General features: G+C 49.2%; 2 protein-coding genes across 5 annotated transcripts in view; one reads left to right on the top strand and one right to left on the bottom strand.

Moving 5' to 3' along the window:
- WDFY4 (WDFY family member 4) overlaps positions 1-21,453 on the top strand; it is a 296,087-nt gene that overhangs the window by 272,846 nt on the left and 1,788 nt on the right. For 3 of the 4 annotated variants that reach the window (XM_007962606.3, XM_073018985.1, XM_007962605.3), the window contains 8 exons: positions 376-467; positions 4,457-4,669; positions 6,996-7,143; positions 9,510-9,694; positions 10,577-10,735; positions 15,263-15,442; positions 17,171-17,353; positions 18,683-18,767. In XM_007962606.3, the coding sequence (XP_007960797.3) occupies positions 376-467; positions 4,457-4,669; positions 6,996-7,143; positions 9,510-9,694; positions 10,577-10,735; positions 15,263-15,442; positions 17,171-17,353; positions 18,683-18,767 (1,245 nt within the window). The remainder of the gene's footprint in view (positions 1-375; positions 468-4,456; positions 4,670-6,995; positions 7,144-9,509; positions 9,695-10,576; positions 10,736-15,262; positions 15,443-17,170; positions 17,354-18,682; positions 18,768-21,453) is intronic. The other variant, XM_073018986.1, reaches the window with a different exon arrangement.
- VSTM4 (V-set and transmembrane domain containing 4) overlaps positions 12,575-21,453 on the bottom strand; it is a 142,027-nt gene continuing 133,148 nt past the window's right edge. Inside the window, exon 8 of the mRNA XM_073018987.1 lies at positions 12,575-12,644. Coding sequence (XP_072875088.1) covers positions 12,621-12,644 — 24 coding nt within the window. The 3' untranslated portion in view covers positions 12,575-12,620. The remainder of the gene's footprint in view (positions 12,645-21,453) is intronic.

Raw genomic sequence — 21,453 nt, 5'->3', positions numbered from 1 at the left:
TGCACCACTATCACTGTGTCTCCTGATTGTTTAATGCTGTGTAAAAAGCACCCAGAGAAAGGCACGGTACAGTGGAGAGAAAGATGTACCACAATGATGACACTGAAATCATTTCAGACAACTTGTAAAGCAAGCACTAGCGCTGTCTGGGAAGCAAGGAGGACCTCCTGGAGGAGGCGAAGGTCTAGAGGTCATGCTGAGGGGTCATTCCAGGCAGAAAAAGTTGAAAGCAGCATGGTCCACAGAGAACATAACTCACGTTCTGACCTACACAAAATCAGTGATCCTAGGCAGCATGTATTTTACATCCCCCAGTTCCTAGCCTGGTTTGAGTCCCCAGTTACCCAAATCCCTGCTGCTTCTCATCCCATGCAGGCTGCATGCAGGACGGGACTGCGCTAGGAGACGTGCAGCTCCCTCCCTGGGCTGATGGGGACCCTCGGAAATTCATCAGCCTGCACAGACAGGTGAGTCAGGCCAGGATCCCTGGTATCCTGCTGGGGACCTCAACATCCCCTCAAGTTCCACCAAGGCTTTCTGTCCAAGTGGAGGGCCACCAGCACTGTGAGGCTTATGTCTGGAAAACCTAGAGAAGGGGTGGGGTGTATGCCTTGGGTTGGCAAGGAAAGGCTTGGGCTCTGGGCTGTTTCAGGAGCTCCATTAGACCCTGCCCAGGTGTCAGCTTGGTGAGGGTTTCACTGGAGGAAGTGAGCTTAGTGCCCTGGAGGGCAGGTCAGTGTCCTCAGCCAGCCCTACAAGAATGTCCACTCCCTGGGCCTTACTGCTCGGCATAGTTCAGAGAGGGTTTGGAGTCTCCCAGGGGCTCCCACTGGCCAAAGATTTTCCAGGACTGGGGAGAACTTGGCTTATCACCCAAAAAACTGGACATGGGTAGAGACCAGAGGTCATTAGGGACACAAGGTGAATCAAATTTCTGGGTTAGTCTAAGCACATGAAAGATGTTCAGCATCATTGGTCACCAGGGAGAAATAAATTAAAACCACCATGAGATGAGATGCTGTGACATACCCACAGGAGTGGCTAAAATTGAAAAGACCAGTGAAACCAATAGTTGATGAAAACGTGGAGCAACTAGAATGCGTGAGACATCAATGGTGGGAAAAGCAAAATGGTACACCCACTTTGTACAAAAGCTTGGTAATTTTTTTACAAATTTGCAGGTGCATTTGCCATATCACCCAGCATTTTCACTTGAAAACTGAAAGCACGTCCACACAAAATGTGCATGAATCTTTACCAGGTTTATTCAAACTAGTCAAAAACAAAACTCAAATGTCCATCAGCTGCTAAATGGATAAACAAATTGTATGTCCATGCACACACAACAGAATGCTACTCAGCAGTAAAAAGGAGCAGATTTACTGAATCAGTTTACACAGAACAACATGGATGAGTTTTAATGCATTATCCTACATGAAAGAAGCCATAACCCAGGGCTACATATCATGTGATTTTTATATGCAGGCATGAAATGTGACACTTAGAGGCAAACTATAGGGACAGAAAACAAATTAGTGGTTCCTAAGCTCTGAAGTAGGAGAGTGACCACAAAGGAACACACAGGGGGACTTTTTGAACCAAAGGAAATGTTCTATTTCTTTACTGTGGTGATGGTTACATGACTGCATGAATTTACAAGAACACTTTGAACTGGGCATTTTAAAAGGGCAAGTTTTATTGTATGTAAATTACACCTAAAAAGTAAAAATAACTGGAGGCAGGTCTGACTAGTGGCAACAAACCTATGCCTTTTCCTGTCCTTTTCTGCAAAGAGAAAGTTCTTGTTTTATTCTTGCCTCTGGAAACTCAGTGATAAGAGTCATCCCTCTCAGAGCCCACTGTCTTGAGTACTTGGGCCAGAGATGAATGTAACCTGTAGGCAGCAGCAGCCATAGTCTAATAAAAGAGGTACACATGATTCAATTGACCAGAGTGTTACTGGAATGATGGGCCACTACATCTAAGCTGGATAAAGATGCAGTCAAAGACAGGTGGGTGCTGATATATATACTGCAAAGAAGAAAAGGGACAAGGGGACCTGAGGTTGTGACAAGGTAGAAGAGCCTTAGGAAGTACTTAAACATCCAGCAAGGTGAGGAGGACGTGACTTTCACCAAGTGGATGTTTGAATGAGTGCTTTAGAAGATGAGACAGTTATGGATACTGACATGGGTTAAGGTGTGGCCGTGGGAATGGTGACTTTAGGTGGAAGGAAGGCAAAAGTCTTTGGAGATGTGGAGCTCAAGGAACCAAGAGGCCAGAGATCGCAATCACTGAGGATGATGGCAGATCATGGAGAAGAAGGGAAAATATGGCCAAGAATCACCATCTTTGATGAATGAGGAGAACAGAGAGAAGTTGTTGGAAGACAGTAGTGAGGATGAGGAGTGGGTAAAGCTAGATCTCATGCAGCACAGAGAAGCAGATGTTTTGTGATTTTTTTTACAAGAGGACAGAGGACCAATACTCTGGAGGTGGCAATAAGGACTGAGGAGACACCAGTCCCATGTCCTGGCCCCAGACATATGGGTTGTGTCCAGCAAGTGGCCACCACTTGAACTTGCTGAAGGGGAACTGGTGGCCCTGGGGAAAGCCAGGCTTCATCTAAGGAAAGGAGGTGGAGGAATGTTTGGGAAGAGCTTGAGGATGTGGGATATGTGTTAGTTAGCAAGAGGTAGGAAGAAGGGCCAGCAAAAGGGTCAACTGTCCTGGCCTGTGATCTGCCCTCACCCGGCTATGCCTTTAGTGGTTCTGTGGCAAACACCAACAAATGCTTTCATGCAAACATCTCCAGAAGGCCATGAGGTATGCCCCAAGTCAGGTGGTAGACTTGGGAGAGCCATACCTTTCATTACCCCTCGTATGACATGACTCAAGTGTGGCCTTCTTGCCCTCAAAGCCACTTTAATCATAGACCTCAGAAAAGCTAACTTAGCACAGGTGACCTGGCTTCTCCAGATCCAGGTGTGTAGGGCAACTTGTCCTCCCAGAGGACCAATAAGGGGAGCCCAGACAACCCCGAATGAACATCTTGAGGCTCTGGGGACCTAGCCCTGAAGCTGGGTTCTATTCAGTAGAGACAGGTGCCACCTCTCAGATAGACTGTGATATCCAGACCCTGGGCATACTTTCTCTTGCTCATGTGTGACACCTGATGATAATTATTGCCAACCTGGGTCCCCCATTCTGAGCCAGTGCCACCCATCTGGGCTGTATGCATGAAAGATCCAGCATGCTTGGTTCTTGTGCTAAATTCTTTGTTTCCTGTTGGATGTCACCTTTCATGAGGGGCAGATGTTGTTGACTTCCAGTGCGAGCTGTGGTCCTGAACGGGGTGAGGTTTACTTCTCATTTAAAGGTTGTAAACTCAGATCCAGGCTCCATGTTTGAGTTGAGAATGTCTCCTGTCCTCCCATCTGGGGACAGTGAGCCTGAGCATGGACAGAATATTCCTCAGGTCTGTGAGTGCATGGGTGAGAAACTCCTTGCCTGCTGCATGCCCCCAGCTAGACACAACTGCCCCAGTGAAGGAAGTTCACATTCCTGGGGGCTAAGCTGCACCTCAGAAGCAGGTTCTATCATTTCTGTGCCAGGGATGATTTAGAAGATGCCCACACCCATGTCCAGAATTTTCCAGTACCTGAATGATGTGGGATCTACTCAGTGAGACTGGATGCCCCCTGTGGGGTTCTGAGGAATGAAAACTGGCGGCTGGAGTGTTAGGATCACATGAGCCTGCCCTAGAAGTGAGTTAATTATACCTGCCACCAAAGGCGGTGTTCATGGGAGGAAACAACACCTGTGAAACAGCTGGTACCTGGCACCGTATGTGCTCAGTGAAATCACCTAACTCCTGGAGCTCTCTGTGTGTCAGCCGTAGACACAACTTAATTCTTCCAGGAACCAGCTAAGAAGGTACAGTTGTTTGTTTTACAGATGAAGAAACCAAGGAACAGAGATGTTAAGGAATGTGTACATGGCAGCACCCACACCCCCTGTCCTCCAGAGCATGCTCTCCTGATCACTGCACTTAGCCTCAACCTTCTGACATTCTCTGATCAGAACCAGCTCACCCTGTTTCATATGTCACATCTCAGCAAGACCCCAATACTTTTATTTTCAGCCTTGTCTCTTCCATTTAGATGTCTTTCCCAGGCCTGCATCTCATAGATGCTGTGGACACCATGGTGGTTTTATGACATGGTTGAGCTGGGGTGGTGAAAACAATCAGATCTGGTTTGCTGCTGGCTGGAGGCAGGACTAGGTTGGCCCTCAGGTGGCTGGCTCATCCTGCTGCTTTGTGCTCATCAAGCCCAGGGGCCTATCAATTATCTCCTCTGTGCAGGGCCAACACCCTGAAGCACGTGCCCCTTACAGAGAGTGCATGAGTCCATGAGTGGCCTGGGTTTTAGTGCTCTTTGGGTTTTTGTTTCAGGCCCTGGAAAGTGACTTTGTCAGTGCCAACCTCCACCATTGGATAGACCTTATTTTCGGGTACAAGCAGCAGGGTCCAGCCGCAGTGGACGCTGTTAATATCTTCCACCCCTACTTCTACGGTGACAGAGTGGACCTCAGCAGCATTACTGACCCCCTCATCAAGAGCACCATCCTGGGGTTTGTCAGCAACTTTGGACAGGTGCCCAAACAGGTACAACATGCCTTGTCATTTGCCTTGCTTTCTCAAAAGAGTGTGTGCAGTGTGAGGACATTCTCTCCTGGGGTAAGAGTGAAGGAGAGGGCTGAAGAAGTGAAATGGTCCCCCATCATCTTCCTGTGCTTTCAATATCAGGCTTAACCCTCAGTTACCACCTGATGTTGATGCAGATGATGACATCATTAGTGAAACTGGTGAAAGCTGGTGTTTATCTGTGACTGATCTGATTTTTAGACACTACAATAGATATGTGGTAACTAATTACTTGTGTTCATATCTACCCTACAGGTTTGTTGTATCCAATGACTTAAGACATATCCAGTGTTTGAAAGTGTCTGAAATATGACCAGCACTTAACAAATGTTAGCTATTAGTGTGATTATGTCATTGAAATCTCTTGTAAGCTCTGAGTATAGAGAGTATTCTTTTACGGACCAGGAAAATGAGGCTCAGAGAGGCTAAATAAATACCTTGCCTAGAATTACACTAATAGCAGTCAACAGAGGTAGAGCTCTGGTCCTAATACATGTTGTCGCCAGTGTGAGAGCATCTGCCTTCTACCTGCCAGGCCTCAGGTGAAATTGCGAAGTCTCACCTGGACCTTCTGTTCTGCTGGCTCTGTCTCCTGTCAAGATAGTCACTTAGCAATATAAGGTTGTGCATTCCCCTGTTGACATACTGATGAAAGCACAAGTTAGGTGGTTATTTAATTGATTCTGGCCCTGTTGATCCTTGAACTGTGGTTCTGTGTGGAGCTGTTTTGTTCCAGCCTTCCCCACGTGCAACCATGAGGACTCGGGGTACGGAGAGGGCTCCTTTAGTGCTAAACTAACATCTTTCTGTCTGGTCTCACATGACATGCTGAGATTTGCTCAGCTGCCAGGTAAAGGGAATGTGAGGAGGGTGTGAGGTTGACTTGGAGATTGGATGGCACATCCAGTGTGGGTTTGCTGGGAGGCTTTGTAGGAAAGAAAGAATTTCAGGAAAGAAGCCTGTTAGCCTAATGGTTTCATTTCCTGAATTTAAAAAATATATAATGATACAAAGCAAGAAAATAATTCAAAGTAGTAGCCACCACCATCCAGCCATATCCTGCCTCATGTACTCACAGCCCTTGTCCACAGCACAGATCTTTTCCCATCAGTGTAGTTACGGGGTACACACAAGTTCAGATTCTGACTACTCAACAATGTGTCATATGAGCTTTGACAAGTATTTCTAAGGTAGCCATCAGAATGAGAATCCCAAGTGTCCCAGTCTAAAGACAGGATTGCAGCACTCAGGCCCCATGTCACTCCTAACAGAGGCTGTGTCCGCTACTCCCAGTCACCTTGAGCGAGGAAGAGTGCTCATTATTAAACACTCATTGAAAACTCATCATTCTGATTTCTGTTTGCATTGATTGCCCAACCAGTTTTTCTAAATAGGTGAGCATCTGATCCAGGACTGTAACTGAGCTGAGGTTTCTCTGAGACCCCCCGCCATGCCCCACCAGCTGCCTATCGAGCTGGAGCCCCAACTCTGCCCATGTCCACAGCCTGGACCAATGTCCACTTCTTCTCCCTCCAATGTGTGCCTGGTGGATGACTTGCAGGAATGTGCTGCTGGCTGGGAAGAGCAGCCCAGCGGGGGTGCAGTCTGGGAGGGACTGCAGGGTACAGAGCTGGATCTGGCCACAGCTGCACACCCTGGTCCAGAAGCAAGGACTCAGCCAGACAGCATGGCTCATGCTCAGGGCTTGGCTCAGTTATGCAGAAAATTTGGCATTAGGCACAATCTGATGGCAGAGATTGGAGAAAAATAAGAAAGAGGCCGCTGATGGGATTTGCCCGTGTTCTTTGGAATATTTGAATGGACACTGTTAAAGAATTGTGTTGATGCTTAGATTAATGAGCCTGCAGAGAGTTTGTGAGGGAAGGATGAAAACTATGAGAAATAGGTTGAGTCAATGAAGGAAGCCACATGATCTAGGGAAGGAAGAGGGTCACTCTGGCCTCATGATTGAGAGACAGTTCTTCCGGGGACCAGGGGCTCTTCAGTGAGGCTAGTCTTTTCCCAAGCAGCTTGGGAAAGGAGAGATTTGGCAGGCAGAAGGGCTGCCTTTATGACCTTGAAAAAGTAGCTGTCCCTCTCTGAGCCCCAGGCCCCTCACCTGCAGCGTCTGAGGGCTGGACCAGAGGTTCTGTTCATGTTCAGCTCTGTCAGGAGCAAGCCCAGCTGTGGCAACCCCCAGAGTCAGGGTGCAGCTGCAGTGTGCACAGGGATGACCCCTCCTCTGGGCATCTCTCCCCTCATGTGTGTCTGTTCCCTGTCTTTCCAGCTCTTTACCAAACCCCACCCAGCCAGGACTGCAGCAGGGAAGGCTCTGCCTGGAAAGGATGTCTCTACCCCCGTGAGCCTGCCTGGCCACCCACAGCCCTTTTTCTACAGCCTGCAGTCACTGAGGCCCTCCCAGGTCACGGTCAAAGGTGATTCCCTGGCCCTGCACTGTTTGGTGTCCTGTCCCAGGGTTGTCCCTTCAGTGGCTGGGTTCCTCTGGAGGTCCAGCACCACATACCTAGGCAAAGTATTGGGGACTGACTTTAAATGGTTGCATCTCCAATCACAGCCAGATTCTAGGGGGGCGTCGTCTCTTGGAAGTGTCTAGGGGCTCCTCTGTTAGACCTTGACTTCTGAAGACCCACGTCTCTCTCTCTGTCTGTCTCTCTCTCTCTCTATTTCTCTTTCTAACACACACACACACATACACACCCCTCTTTCAGGCACACACACACACATCTCTCTTCCTCTCTTTTATACATGCACACACACATGTACACACACACACACACCTCCTCTCCTCAAGAGACCAGTGGAGAGTTCCAAGTTTCCCAAGGAAGGGTTACAGCCTCTGTGCCTTGGCCACTGGTCCTCCTAAGCAGGGCAGGATAGGCAGGCAGCCAGTAGCTAAGAACATGTGCTCTGGGTCAGATGGCCCAGGAGTGAATTCCAGCCCTACAGCTTCCTCCCTGTGTGACCTTGGGCAAGACACTGAACCTCCATGGTCCTATGGGGATTTGAATAGGGTTGAATGGATGCTATTACAGAATTGTATTGATGCTTAGATAAATGAGCCCACAGAGAGTTGGTAAGGAAAGGATGAAAAACATGAGAAATAAGTTGAGCCAATGAAGGGAGCCATGTGATCTAGGGAAGGAAGAGGGTCACTCTGGCCCCATGATTGAGAAACAGTTCTTCCAGGGACCAGGGGCTCCTCAACAAGGCCAGTTAGTGAGAGTGCGATGACATGGGCCACCTTCAGTGCCCAGCACGTAGGGTGATTATTAGTCCCTCTCATCTGACCACAGTTCAGTGGCTTCCTCAGCTGCCACCAAGGCTCAGAGAGGCTCTATAGAAGCAGGAGTCCACTGGGGTGGGGGTGGTCCCACCCAGTCCAGGAGGGAGGATCACCCAGATGGAAGCAGAAGAGAGGGTGAGGCTGGGTTCCTAGGGCCGTGTATGTATGAAGTCGGGTGCGTGTGCCATCTGAGGACATGCACTGCCTTGGGAAAATCCCACTACATTGAACAACATGCAGGTCCCAAGGAGTATGAAGTTAAGTTTTCAGGGGTTTTAATGGTGTCCTTTTTTATCCTTGAAGTCCAAGAACAGTGTTGTTGGCACACCCCACCCTGGTAGATAAGGTGCTGCTGCTCTTGGCTCTGGGGACCATGCCTCCATTTGCCCCAGGACTGGGGATCTGCTGCTGCATTGAAGTCCCTGGGCAGTCAGGCACAACCCCTGCCCTCATAGAGAGGGACATGAGGTGCAAACCACACCAACAGTAACAAAGGAGCTCAGATCTCCCATGTGGGCTCCAGGAGACTGATGCAGATCTTACCAGCCACAGGTCCTTGGGGGCCTTCCTGAGGTTCAGTTTCCTCATGTGTAAGGTAGGGAAGACAATGGCCCTGCCCTCAGGCTTGTGACAGTGCCATGAAGTGGTGTCTACCACACAGGCAGGCAACAAGCCAGTGCTGAGACAGGAGTCCTGGCAGATGCTGATGCCACTCCGAGCACACACTGGGCCTTGCTTTAAGGGGCCTGGCTTTACTCTCTCCTTTTCATCTGAGCAGTCCCAGAGGGTAAGGGCCATTGATGCTGCAGTCCCTTCCCTACAGGGAGAGACATCTCACAGTCTTATCCTGAAGCCTTTCCTGAATCTTGCTGCCTCTCTTCCTCCTGGGTGGTAGGGTCAGGAAGAGGGTGGTTCTCCCACTTGACCCAGCACAGGGCAAGGAAGGGAGTGGCCCCCACCAGGAGGAAGGAAAGGCCCCTACATGGTGGGTGTGGTGTGCACAGTCTCAGAAACTAGGCTGGCCTCAGTGTTTTGAGTTGACAAGCTACACCAGGCTCTGTGCCAGGGGACACACATTGAAAGGGGCATGGTTGTCTCTACTCCATGGGAAGGGGCTGGGTCTGAAGAGATGGAATGACTTGACCAGCATAACCAGGCTTGGAATGAGGTCTGGGCAGCTCCAAATCCCGTGCTCTGAGTCATATTCCAGCTGGGGCTGGGGATGGTTCCCAGAGTGGAGCTGAGGGAGGGTGGGAAGTGTGCCTGCTGTGACTCCTGCCCCAGGGCCCAGCTACAGTGGGTGCTGTCCTTCTGTGCGTAACTTCAAGTCCAGTGTGTCTGCCTGTCATTCCTACCTGGGGCCCAGCTGCAGTGGGTGCTGTCCTTCCACGTATAAGTTCGAGTCCAGTGTGTCTACCTGTGACTTCTGCCCGGGGGCCCGACTGTAATGGGTGCTGTTCTTCCATGCATAAGTTCTCCATACTAACTGGGGTGTAGATATGTACCTCTTTTCTCTAGGCTCAGAGTCCCCCAAAGGGGCCATCGGCCACATTGTCCCTACTGAGAAGACCATTCTAGCTGTAGAGAGGAACAAATTGCTGCTGCCTCCTCTCTGGAACAGGACCTTCAGCTGGGGCTTTGATGACTTCAGCTGCTGCCTGGGAAGCTATGGCTCCGACAAGGTGAGCGGGCTGCAGGGAGCAGGGGCAGCCTCAGGACCTCACCCTTCCTCCAGCTGGAGGCAGAGATGGTCCAGAGATAAGTGAGCCCAAAGCAACCTCGCCCACTTTCCCTACAAGGCGTGCTGCCAGCCTGGGAGGGAGAGGACTCAGTGACTGTGCAAAGCCCTCCTTGGGCTGGGCCTCAAACCCTCCTTCCAAGGCTTGCAAGTTGGCAGTGCACACTGTCACCTCCAGAGCAGAGACTGGCTGAACACGTGGCCACATTGAGCCCACTCACACTGGCACTGAGTGTAGGAGGGAAGTCCTGGGGGCTCCTCTGGTTCCAGTCATGACTTAGACTCAAAGGGCACACACTGAGCATTCAGGGGGTTGGCAAGAGCAAGCTGTTTCCCTACTGGTCCTCCCAGCCTCTGTGTAAGCCATGCAGTCACCTCTGCCTTCTTGATGCAGCCCCTGCCCTCCTCCCCAAGCCCCATTCCTACTCTAGCTCCCCTCCCCTAATTCCATCACTTCCAATGAATTCCCTACCCTGCAAGCTCTCCCCAGCCCCTCCCTAGCCTTGCCCCAACAACTTCTTGAGGCAGCCATGGAACTCAGCCCCACATGTCCTCCCTCCTGATCCCCAAGCTCAGCCACCCCCTGCTGGTGCTCATGGGGTCTTCCCAGCATCCCAGACTTGTCTCTTCCCACCTGCTGGAGGAGGAGCTCCTCCTTGGGGACCAGGGATGGTCTGGATTTTGTCACCAGGGACTGGCTCCTGAACACATGGCATGTCCCCAGTTCCCAAGGCACTCAGACTGGCCCACATCCCCCTGTGGCTCTATCCTGGGCTCCTGTCCCTGCTGTCTCCACAGCAGCACTAATCCCCCTTATCTCCCATAGATCCTGATGACATTCGAGAACTTGGCTGCTTGGGGCCGCTGTCTGTGCGCCGTGTGCCCATCCCCAACAATGATCGTCACCTCTGGGACCAGCACCGTGGTGTGTGTGTGGGAGCTCAGCATGACCAAAGGCCGCCCGAGGGGCTTGCGCCTCCGGCAGGTATGGTTCTGCTCATGCAGGTGCGGTCCTCAAGTGGGAACAGTACCTCATGTAGGGACAAAACCTCTGGCCAGCATGGCACCTGGGCAGGTGTGGTGCCGGAACACACCCTAACTCTGCTCACTGAGTGTCCTGCCACCCTCAGAAGCTGGGAATGAGCGAAGTGAGGTGCAGAGGGTGGCCCACAGCTCAGCGTCATTCAGGTATCATTTTATTCCCATGGTGCATTTGACAGGTACACAGGGCAGGTGCCTCCACAGAGGCCCACACCTTAGCGAGAGATGCCGGGCCATACACAGCCACTTCATGCACATGGCAGGTCTGGGGAAACCAGTTTCCTTATACCAGATAGTATTTTTTGAGCATTTTGCCACAAGTTGGCCTTTATGCCAAGCATTTTTACATGGATTGCCTCATTTTAGCTTCTTGACAGCCCTGTAAAATAGGCGCCTTGATCACCCCTACTTTATTGGTGAAGGAAAAATGAGATGTAAAGAAGTATAAGTGGTGCATCCAAGGTCAAATGAAAGACTTTCTGAAGGGAAGTGGTTGAGGTGGGAGGAAGAGGAACCACAAGCCAGGAGGCTGAAGATGTGTACCACCAGACCTCATAGGGAATGCTAATCATAGTGGCACTTAATGTTTGCTTAACATTCCAAATGCACCAAGTTCCTTCTGTATACTAATTTTTTTCCATGAAGAAGGAACTATTATTTCCACATTCAGACAAGGAAATTGAGGCTCATAACAGCTTGCATTTGAATCTAGGTTTGTCTAACTGTAAACCCCATGCGCTCTCCTGCATACTCTGGAACTTGCCCTAGAATATCACTAGGGGACACTTTCAACTCTAAAATCCAATTCATTTCTGTGTCTGTTTTTTGGTTGGCCACAGAGCCCTAAAGTAACAGAAACAAAAATAAGCTGTATAAAATCAATCACGCTTGTAATCCCAGCACTTTGGGAGGCCGAGGCGGGTGGATCATGAGGTCAGGAGATCGAGACCATCCTGGCTAACACGGTGAAACCCTATCTCTACTATAAATACAAAAAATTAGTTGGGCGTGGTGATGGGTGCCTGTAGTCCCTACTCAGTAAGTTGAGGCAGGAGAATGGCGTGAACCAGGGAGGCAGAGCTTGCAGTGAGCAGAGATCATGCTACTGCACCCCAGCCTGGGTGACAGAGCGAGACTCCATCTCAAAAAAAATAAATAAATAAAATAAAATCACCACTCACCAAATTTACTAAATTGAACATGTTTCACTGAAACTGACCCTGGGTTTCTCTGGATAATTTTCAAGCCACTTTTGTCACCCTAGACCATGTCCTTGTCTCCTGGTGCCATGCAGGGCATGAAGGGTGCTGCATGAGCACTCAACAAATGTGAGGTGAAGGAACGAATAGGGCAGTGCGAGAGGGCGCTGACATATATGCAGGGGCACCGCACCCACTGAGAGGCAACTATACAGGCGACAGGCAGGTGACCTTCACCAACTGCTGTTATCAGTCGGCTGAGTGTGATTCCTGATCTCAGCAAAGGGACTGGAAATGAAAGACTGGAGACCTCTCTCCCCAGTATCCCCGTTGCCCATTTACAGCTTGCCCTGGGGACTGTACACAGTTCCACCTGACCCTGGGCCTGGCCTTCGGGTACTGGGGCGGTGATTTTTCTGCCATACTCCGAGCTCCCATTTAACAGTGAAAATGCACAGAAACACCCTCGTATCGACCCCATAAAAATGTAATTTATCATCCTCTCCTACTTCCAAATCAACAGGAAAATATATGGGAATCCCACATGCTCTTATTTTCTAAAAATAAAACACTTTATCACTTACTTGTAAAGGCTAATGTGGCCTTGCAGGTTCCCCAAACCACGGCTGCTCAGTGAAGGGATCCATTCCTGACCTGTGAACAGGAAAGTCATCACTGATGAGCTTCATAGGCAGTTCAAAAAGTATTTTATTTGTAAAGATATTGCAACATTAAGGAGAAATTTTAAATTTGCTTCAAAGACAATTCTCTACCACCCCTATAAAAGTTTTCATTTTTGCATACTTTCATCCCCAGATATTACATATTTATATCTTTCTGATCAGTGTGTAGATATTTTATTCTATTTTCACCCAGTCTATCCAATTGTTTCCATTTTTCTACATTCTCTATAATTTACATTTCAATCATTCCATATCATTCCATTTCCATAAAATTGCATTTCAATTGTTTTGTTATGTCAGTGCACTAGAGTTTAATAAACCATTTCTTCTAAAACTAGACAATTAAGTTGTTTCCAAGTTTTAACTATTTTAAATAGTGCTGCAGAAAATATCTAGGTTGCTGTTTGCTTCTGATTGTTTTCTTACGATAAACTTCAGGGAGGAGAGTTATGAGCAGTGACACGGTGCCTTCCAAAATAGTTCTATGACTTAATCATAACCACCAGCAATCAAGAGCACCCGTCTCATGGCAATGTAACCAGCATGGGGAATAATTTTCAGGGGTTTTCTTGTTGCTGTCATTTTTTGCTGCTATAGTTAGGTATGAGATGATATAATGAACTTATTTTAATTGGCCTTTTAGAGAAGTATTATTCTGAGAAAACAAACCCCCCTTGAGCATACATTTGAAGCTGCTGTTTCCTTCCTTGATTTCTTCGACTCTTGCAGATGGTGGGTGCTGGATGCCTTGTGGTGCTGGAGTTTCCAGGCTGGTCAGAAGGCAGCCAGCCTAACCTAAGTGGGCAGTGCCAGGCACCCAGGCTGTTTCCTGGGAAGATCAGGCAGACTTGGTTCCACTCGTAAACAACACGTGCCGGCACTGGGGCTCAGAGATCCTGTCTTTACATCCTGAGCCTTACGCCTGGGTTCCCTTCTCTGCGCTCTTTGGCATTGCTGTGTCCCCCTGCGGTCAGAACTGAGTCATCAGACTTAGTTCATTCTGGCAGGAGATTCAGAAGGTTCCTGTCAACTCCTCTGCTTTCCCCTGTTCACTTGGGCAGTTGCCATTTTCCTAGGATGACCCAACTCTTCTGTGGGTCATACCCATTAACTTGCCAGCACCATCTGGTTGGCGTCACGTTAGGATCCATTAAGGACAAACGGGAGCCTGTGGTAGAACCTTTCATTGCTATGACCAGGCAAAGTGACAGCTTTGAAAAATGACGCTTAGCCTCATTGACCCAAATGAGTGAGCGATTGTCTCTGTTCTGAAGGTGGAGGTTTACCACTTGGTAAACCAGGCCAATTATGCTTCAGAATGCCACCTCCGTGCCCCTCCAGCTGAGTCCAGGGGATGGCAAGCACGTGTGAGCAGAGGACCTCAGATCAGGGCCTGATCAGATCAGGGCCTCACCAGGCTCTGGGGTGCTGGTGATGGAATCCACACCATTGCCTGCAGCAGTTGGCCAGGGGGTACCAGCATACGTGGTGGGCCATTTCAGTCCCTTGGGAAAGTGTCCACAGAGAACAAAGCCTCCAGCCAGATCTGGACACACAGCCATCCATGAGTCAGGCCAGGTTCCACAAAAGCCAAACCTGAGGGCCAAGACCAAGGAAGTCTAAGTGTCCCAGTGGCTATGAATCCAGACCTATCAGACTTGAAAAGCCCCATCTTTTTGGTGACCACGTGACCTCCCCTTTTCTTCTTCCCAGTTTAGTTCAAGAGTGCACGTGCCTCTGAGGTTCCCTTACCGAGATGGCTCTCAAAGTTGGGCACATGTGAGAATCCCCTGAAGGCTTGTGAAAATTCAGATGTCAGGGCCCCATCCCCAGTGTTTCTGATTCAGAAGACTTGGGGTAGAACCCAACAATTTGCATTCTAACAGGCTACCTGCTGCTACTGAACCTGCTGGTGTGGGCACCACAGTTTGCCAACAGTGCTTTGTATGTTGATTGCAACATGAATTGGCCAGGTGTGGTGGCTCACACTTGTAATCCCAGCACTTTGGGAGGCCAAGGCAGGTGGATCACTTGAGGTCAGGAGTTCAAGACCAGCCTGGCCAACATGGTGAAACCCCATCTCCACTAAAAATACAAAACATTAGCCAGGCGTGGTGGCAGGCACCTGTAATCCCAGCTACTTGAGAGGCTGAGGCAAAAGAATTGCTTGTACCTGGGAGGCAAAGGTTGCAGTGAGCCGAGATCATGCCATTGCACTCCAACCTAGGCGACAGAGCAAGACTCCATCTCAAAAAAAAATAGTGACATGAACTGCTCCCAGGTTCAAGACAGATGTAGGGCAGCACAAAACATCCAGATGTGGCTAGTCTGTGGTTGAATTATAAGTAAAAAAATTGTTGTTTCTCCCCAGCAGAGCCTCTACCCCTGAGATGAATGAAATGAAGAGGCTAGTCATGGACACGCACATGCACACACCCACTGCCGCACAGACAACAGACTTGGGAATCACTGACTCACTCAGAATCTCCATTTCCTTATCTAGGGCCCAGCTGTATAGGGAGGGTGAAGAATTCTCCAAAGTAGCTGAATTGAGGGTCCTTCTCCTAACCTGCGAGTCTCTGTCCCCAGGCCTTGTATGGACACACACAGGCTGTCACATGCCTGGCAGCGTCAGTCACCTTCAGCCTCCTGGTGAGCGGCTCCCAGGACTGCACCTGTATCCTGTGGGACCTGGACCACCTCACCCATGTGACCCGCCTGCCCATGCATCGGGAGGGCATCTCAGCCGTCGCCATCAGTGATGTCTCGGTAAGGCTCCCGTTTCTCAGTGTCCGTGTCCTCACCTTCGCAGTAGCATGGAGTACAACACTCAGGAGAAAGCCCAGAGACACAGAGACTCTGGCCACCCCAGAATGTTGAGAGGGCCCCACGTGTGTGGAACAGTCGTTGTAGATCTCATGTGCAGCACCCAGGTCTAGCTTCAATGTCCGCTTCTTTACTTTCCTCCCTCTGGTGATGGGGACAGTGGGAGGTGTCTGCTTTGCTGCAGGCACCAGGGTGCTGCAGCAGAAAGACTGGTTTTTAGTGAGGGTTTTGCTAGACGTGGCTGACTCATTTAGCTCTTTACCTTCAAATCAGTGTTGACTTGGCAGGTGTTTGGTCTTCATGGCAGTGCAAGCTTATCTGCCTGTCCTTCCATACTGGCTAACAAAGATGAGGGAGATCAATTTATCGGTTTGAAATTTCTTCCAGACCAAAGCCCTGTCATGGGATATGGGGTTCCCTGAGGATGCAGAGGTTTCTGCATCTGCTCACAGAAAACCTAAGGGGCCCAGGGCATAAATAAAATGGGCAGAGGGCTCAAAAGAGGAAGGATGATATAGGAGCTTCCTGGTTCCAATTTTTGCTGAAAGTGGTGCTCCAGGTGGGCTTGAATTCAAAACTGGATTCAATGTTAGATGAGTAGATGGAGTGTGAATGGGTGGGTGGATGGAGAGGTAGCTCAGTGGATGCAAGGGTGGATGGATGAAGAGATGGATGGATGGGTGGATAGATGAGTGGGTGGATGGATGGATGGATAAATGAGCAGATAAAGGGATGGAAAGATGGATGAAATGGATAATGGATTGGTAGATGGTGGGTGAATGGATGGATGGGTTGATGTATAGAAGAAGGCATGAAGCCGTCACCTGGGAGAATATAAAACCCATCAGGAATTGTGTCTCTAGACCCCAGAGAAGCCTGGTACCAGGACAAGTTGTCCTGCAGCCAACTGATTTCAGTCTGTGCTTGCTGGGTGTGGGGCAGAGAGGTATCAGACATGGTCCCTGGCCTCAGACAGACCATCCCTAACAATTCTGGAAATTCTACAATGGATCCCAGCCCAGGGGGATATGGAGGGGTACTGAGCCCCATACATCCATTCTGTGATTAGGGCAAGGCTCAAAGGGATGGCCCCAGGGCCTCGGTGACAGTGGCCACTACAGAATAGACAGGACTTGAGGAGCAAAGACTCAAATGTGAGCATATCAGGAGATACAATGGGGAAATTTCTCCTCAGAAATTCCCTCTTCAGGGACATTGCACAAGCTTATGAGCCACGTGCAGTCATTGGAACCTCTGTACCCTGCCCTCCACCAGGTGGCATCCAAAACTTCTTTATGGGGCAGGGCTGGCCAACCAGGTGTAAGTTGTGTGTCCAAAGCCAGGGCTGCCTTTCAGGCTGGATCTTCTGTGGCAGTCAGGGTGTGGCTGGGGAGTGGGATCTGGGAGGAGCCTGAGGGTGAGCCAGGTGCCTTCTGCCAGGAAAGAAGTATCCAAGCACATGACTGCAGTATGAAAAGAACCAAGAATTTACAACTGTGTGAAAACACAGCAGACCTATAAGTCAGCTGGAAAGAAGTCTTGGGGTACCTTGGGGGTCTTCAGAGCATGGCAAATTGAGGGTACTTGGGTGTACCAACTGGGTAGCTGAGTATGTGGCTGATGGGCAGGCAGTGACTCTAGCTTAGAGTGATACCAGCTCTCACTGCACAGGGCACCATTGTCTCCTGTGCGGGAGCACACTTGTCCCTGTGGAATGTCAATGGACAGCCCCTGGCCAGCATCACCACAGCCTGGGGCCCAGAAGGAGCCATAACCTGCTGCTGCCTGATAGAGGGCCCAGCTTGGGACATAAGCCAGATCATCATCACCGGGAGTCAAGACGGCATGGTCCGGGTAGGTGTGTCTTGGGCTGATTGAGGACATGACACAAGAAATGTGTTCATCTCCATTCTTCTGACTTCCTCCAGGGGGCAAAACCTGCAGGTTGCATTTGAGACCATTCCAGAACAGGTACCTACAGCAAATGAAGCTGTAGGTTTTTTCCAGGGAAAGAGTAAATAAATAAAATTATATATGTAGTATTACACACACAGACACACACACACATGCACACACACATACACAGACACACACACTAAAATAAACACTGTTACAACATATAAAAGTTGAATGGTTAAATGCAAAAGATTATATTCCAGTGCTAAAAGGAGATATTTGTGTCATCCATTCAAACAGAACTTGCCCACCTATCCACTAATTTATCTACCTACCAACCCATTTATCTCTCTACTCATCTACCCACCTATCCATCTACCCATCCATCTCCCTATCCACCCATCCACTCATCCATCCATCCATCCATCCATCCATCCATCCATCCATCCATGTATCCATCCATCCATCCATCCATCCATGCAAGCTGAGGCACCCAGGCAGTCCCCTCACAGGACTTTGTCTGTGGCCTCTGCAGAAAGCAGGGCATTCTGGGCTGGTCTGGGCTTGGTGGGGTGTGGCCCACATCGGTGGGACAGCCAGAGGAGCCTGGGGTGGCTAAGCTGCAGGTATATTACTCTCCTGGGCCCGCCCAAAGCATGAGTGAGGGTCTTCTGTACACTTAGCGCTCATTCATTCAGTGTGGTCACTGAGTTCCTAGACTGGCCCAGTGCCGTGCTAAGCCTGGTATGGGGCTCACGGAATCATTTGAGAGGAGGCTGGTCCTTGCCCTTTGGTGATATAAAATCCAGACCCGGTGAGTGAGAAGCCATTTTGAGTGAGTTGGCCTCAGGGCTCCCACAAGCAGGCTTAGCACCAAGGGCCAGACACAAGATGGGGGTGCCCAGCCACCCAGGGGTGAGGGAGGACTCTAGAGGTGGTGGCATTATGGGCAAAAAGGCATTGGTTGAGCAAAATGGTAATAAACTGGTTGCAGAGTCACATCCCTGCAAGTGAAGGGTGGTGGGGGGATAGATGAGATGCACTTCGGGACATGGGTGGGGTAAACTCATTCAAGGTGCAACTGTGATCGGCCAAACCTCCGCATGAGGAAGCTAGAGCCTAAATAACCTTTTACCTGGTAGTAAATTAACATCAGAAGTGAAAGGGGGGCCATGTCTTCATCCCTTCCCTGAGGGCCCCCCTAGGTGTGAGGAAATTGACTAGGCCACTCTGAGCTTGCAGACAGGATCATCTCCCCAGCCCATGACATTTGCTTTTTTGGGGCAGGTTTGGAAGACTGAAGATGTGAAGATGTCTGTTCCTGGACAGCCAGCAGGAGAGGAACCCTCGGCTCAGCCTCCAAGCCCAAGAGGTACCTGACCTGCTAGGGATGTGGCTTTCCTGGCCTTGCCCTGCCCTCCTCACCTCCCCTCTCTCCACCTCAGCCCAAGGGCTGCAGCTCCTCCCAGGTCTGCAGAGCCTAGGGAGGCCTAGGGAGGCACAGAGAGGTTCAGTGACTTGCCTGAAGTCACCCAGCAAGCAGACTATCCTCACATCTGCCGCCATCACAGCCACAACGGCCTCAGAATAACCTAACCATAGATACTGGAATGTAACCACCATCACTAACCCCTCCATAATGAACACAGGTGAAAACCTCCCCATCAAAGCTGTCACTGCATCATGTCCATCACAGCTGTCTAGTCCCCGCCCCCATCATTACCTCCTCCAGCTCAGTCTTCAGAAAAGATTGTGGCTCAGAACTGGTACATCTTTATTGGGACCCACAATCAAACACGCTTTCATGAAGTGAGAATTCTATCATCCTGAGTGCTTCTGTTAGCTCCCTGTTTGCTCTGCATCCCAGAACCTGTGATCATCCACAGGAGAGAATTTCCCAGATTTCAGAGGGCTGCCTTCTGAAGACAGTAGAGGTTTGCAATTCATTGATTTCTAAAATACAGTCCACACCTCTTTGATTCATGTAGTCACCCATTTGTGGATTCTTCTTCATGCAAGCACACATAGGCATTTGCTCAGCCGCTACTGTGTCCTAGGCTCTATATTAGGGGTCCTTTCCTTCAAGATAAAAACACCTGGGGACCCTTGTCGACAATCTGGGCTGGGCCAGGACAATAACATCAAAAAGATCAATAACATCACAAAGATGCAGATTAAGAACTGCATCAGTTCGCAGGTCCTGTTTCTCTAGGGTACTTGGAGACCACCACAAGGAGTCAGCCTATCTCAGTGTGAAAGGACAGAAGTGTGTGCATTCTAAGGAACTCAGCACATCTTTGGAAAGCAGAGGCCAAGCTCCCTCCCATATCTGCTCCCACTTGGAAAGGCTCTTATTCCCCAGCCTGCTTACAAAGCAGTTTTCTAGTACACCTGCATGAGACTGCACACCATTTTAGTTTTGGACTCAAATGCCCACTTTTGAAGCTACTGGGGCCCAGTAAGCTAATGGCATTAGCTAAGCCTATGGTTGATAAATGGATGTCTGAGAAAGAATGCTGGATGGATGGGTGAATGGATGGATGGATGGATGGATGGATGGATGGATGGATGGATGGATAGATGAAAGTCACCTCAGAGCCATTCAGTTGGTTCTGGCAGTGCCATTGGATTTGCAGGTTGTGGTGAGGTTGCACTCATTGGTCATGGGGTCTAGTGAATGAGAAGCAGGGTGAAAAGCAGGAAACGAGGTTCTACACCCAACTCTGTCACAGCAACTTCTCTGGTCTTCTGTCAAATGGAGACACTTCCTGTGCATCCTAACTAGTAGAATACTGATGAGAGAATAATAGTAGCCACAGACAAGAATCTACCCCAAATGCAGGTCATTGTTGCCATTTTTGCAGACTTTTGAGAGATTTTTCTCTCTGGACACAGCAGCTGATGGCATTAGAAAACTTACTTAAGGGGGTCTAAGACTGCCAGGGAGCCCCAGATCCACATCCTTCCTCTCTGTCTACCCCGAAGTCACTGCCACCCCATTGGATTGACTGCCAAGATTGTGATTACGGTTCAAGGGAAGATTAACGTGAAATGACAGGATGACATGGACATATTCAAATAATCACGTTGGGCTGAAGTTTAGAGTTAACAAATCTGAAAGATGTGCAGATTTACAAGCCTAAACTGCTGGAGGTCTTTAATAAAAAGGCATGTTGTTCTTATATTGCTCAAAACTGCTTTGTTGGAAAGGGACCTGTATTGGGCATGACACGTGAATATTTGCATATGTGTCCTCTTGGCATGTATATTACTGCATCCCTCAAATGTCTTAAGGGGCAAGAAAGGAGATCTGTGAAGATATTAAGCATACTGCATTTGTGGGAAGATGTAATCTAATTTCTGCTTGGAATTCATTTGTTTGCCATTTGCAGCAAGGTCCAGCCCAGTTGAGTACAATTTATTTCAGGAATTGCCTCAAAGATTTGGACTCAATCTGGTACACAAAAAATACTTGGGAGAAGCTTGTTGTTTAGATTTGTACACAAATGTACAAATGCCTGGTGTGCTTTGAGGTGGTTTCTCCCACCTGGACCCCTCATGCGTTTCCTGGCACTTGGCCTGTGTGCACACATGGGTGGTCACCCCAGGACAGTGGGGGCTGTATCATCTCTCCTGCCCTAAGTCCAAGGAAGTGGCCTGACAGGGATGTACCCAGCTGGCGTCTCTCCATCTCACGCTTCACATTGAAGGAATTACTGTCTGTCCCCAAATGCAGTCATTAAAATGAGTGAAGTAACAATCATTGAGTTATATTTTTTGAAAAAACGTTCTCAGCATTTAATTATTGGTTGTGGCATGAGAGGATTAAGATAAGTTGATAATGCCGACTTTATGTAATTTATTTTTACTAGGCAATTACTGGCTGCATTACATCCTGGCAGCAAGGTATTGTGGGGCATCTTATTAAGCATAAAGCCAGTAAACACTGATGAACAATTTTGCTGAACTAGGCATGCAATTTAGAAAGCAATAATACACAAATCCAATTTGGTACACAATGGATACCGCAGCACGTCAGCACATGTAACTATCACCGC

Source organism: Chlorocebus sabaeus, chromosome 9 (genome assembly GCF_047675955.1).
Source record: "Chlorocebus sabaeus isolate Y175 chromosome 9, mChlSab1.0.hap1, whole genome shotgun sequence".
NCBI lineage: Eukaryota > Metazoa > Chordata > Mammalia > Primates > Cercopithecidae > Chlorocebus > Chlorocebus sabaeus.
This window is presented reverse-complemented; position numbering and strand designations above follow the sequence as displayed.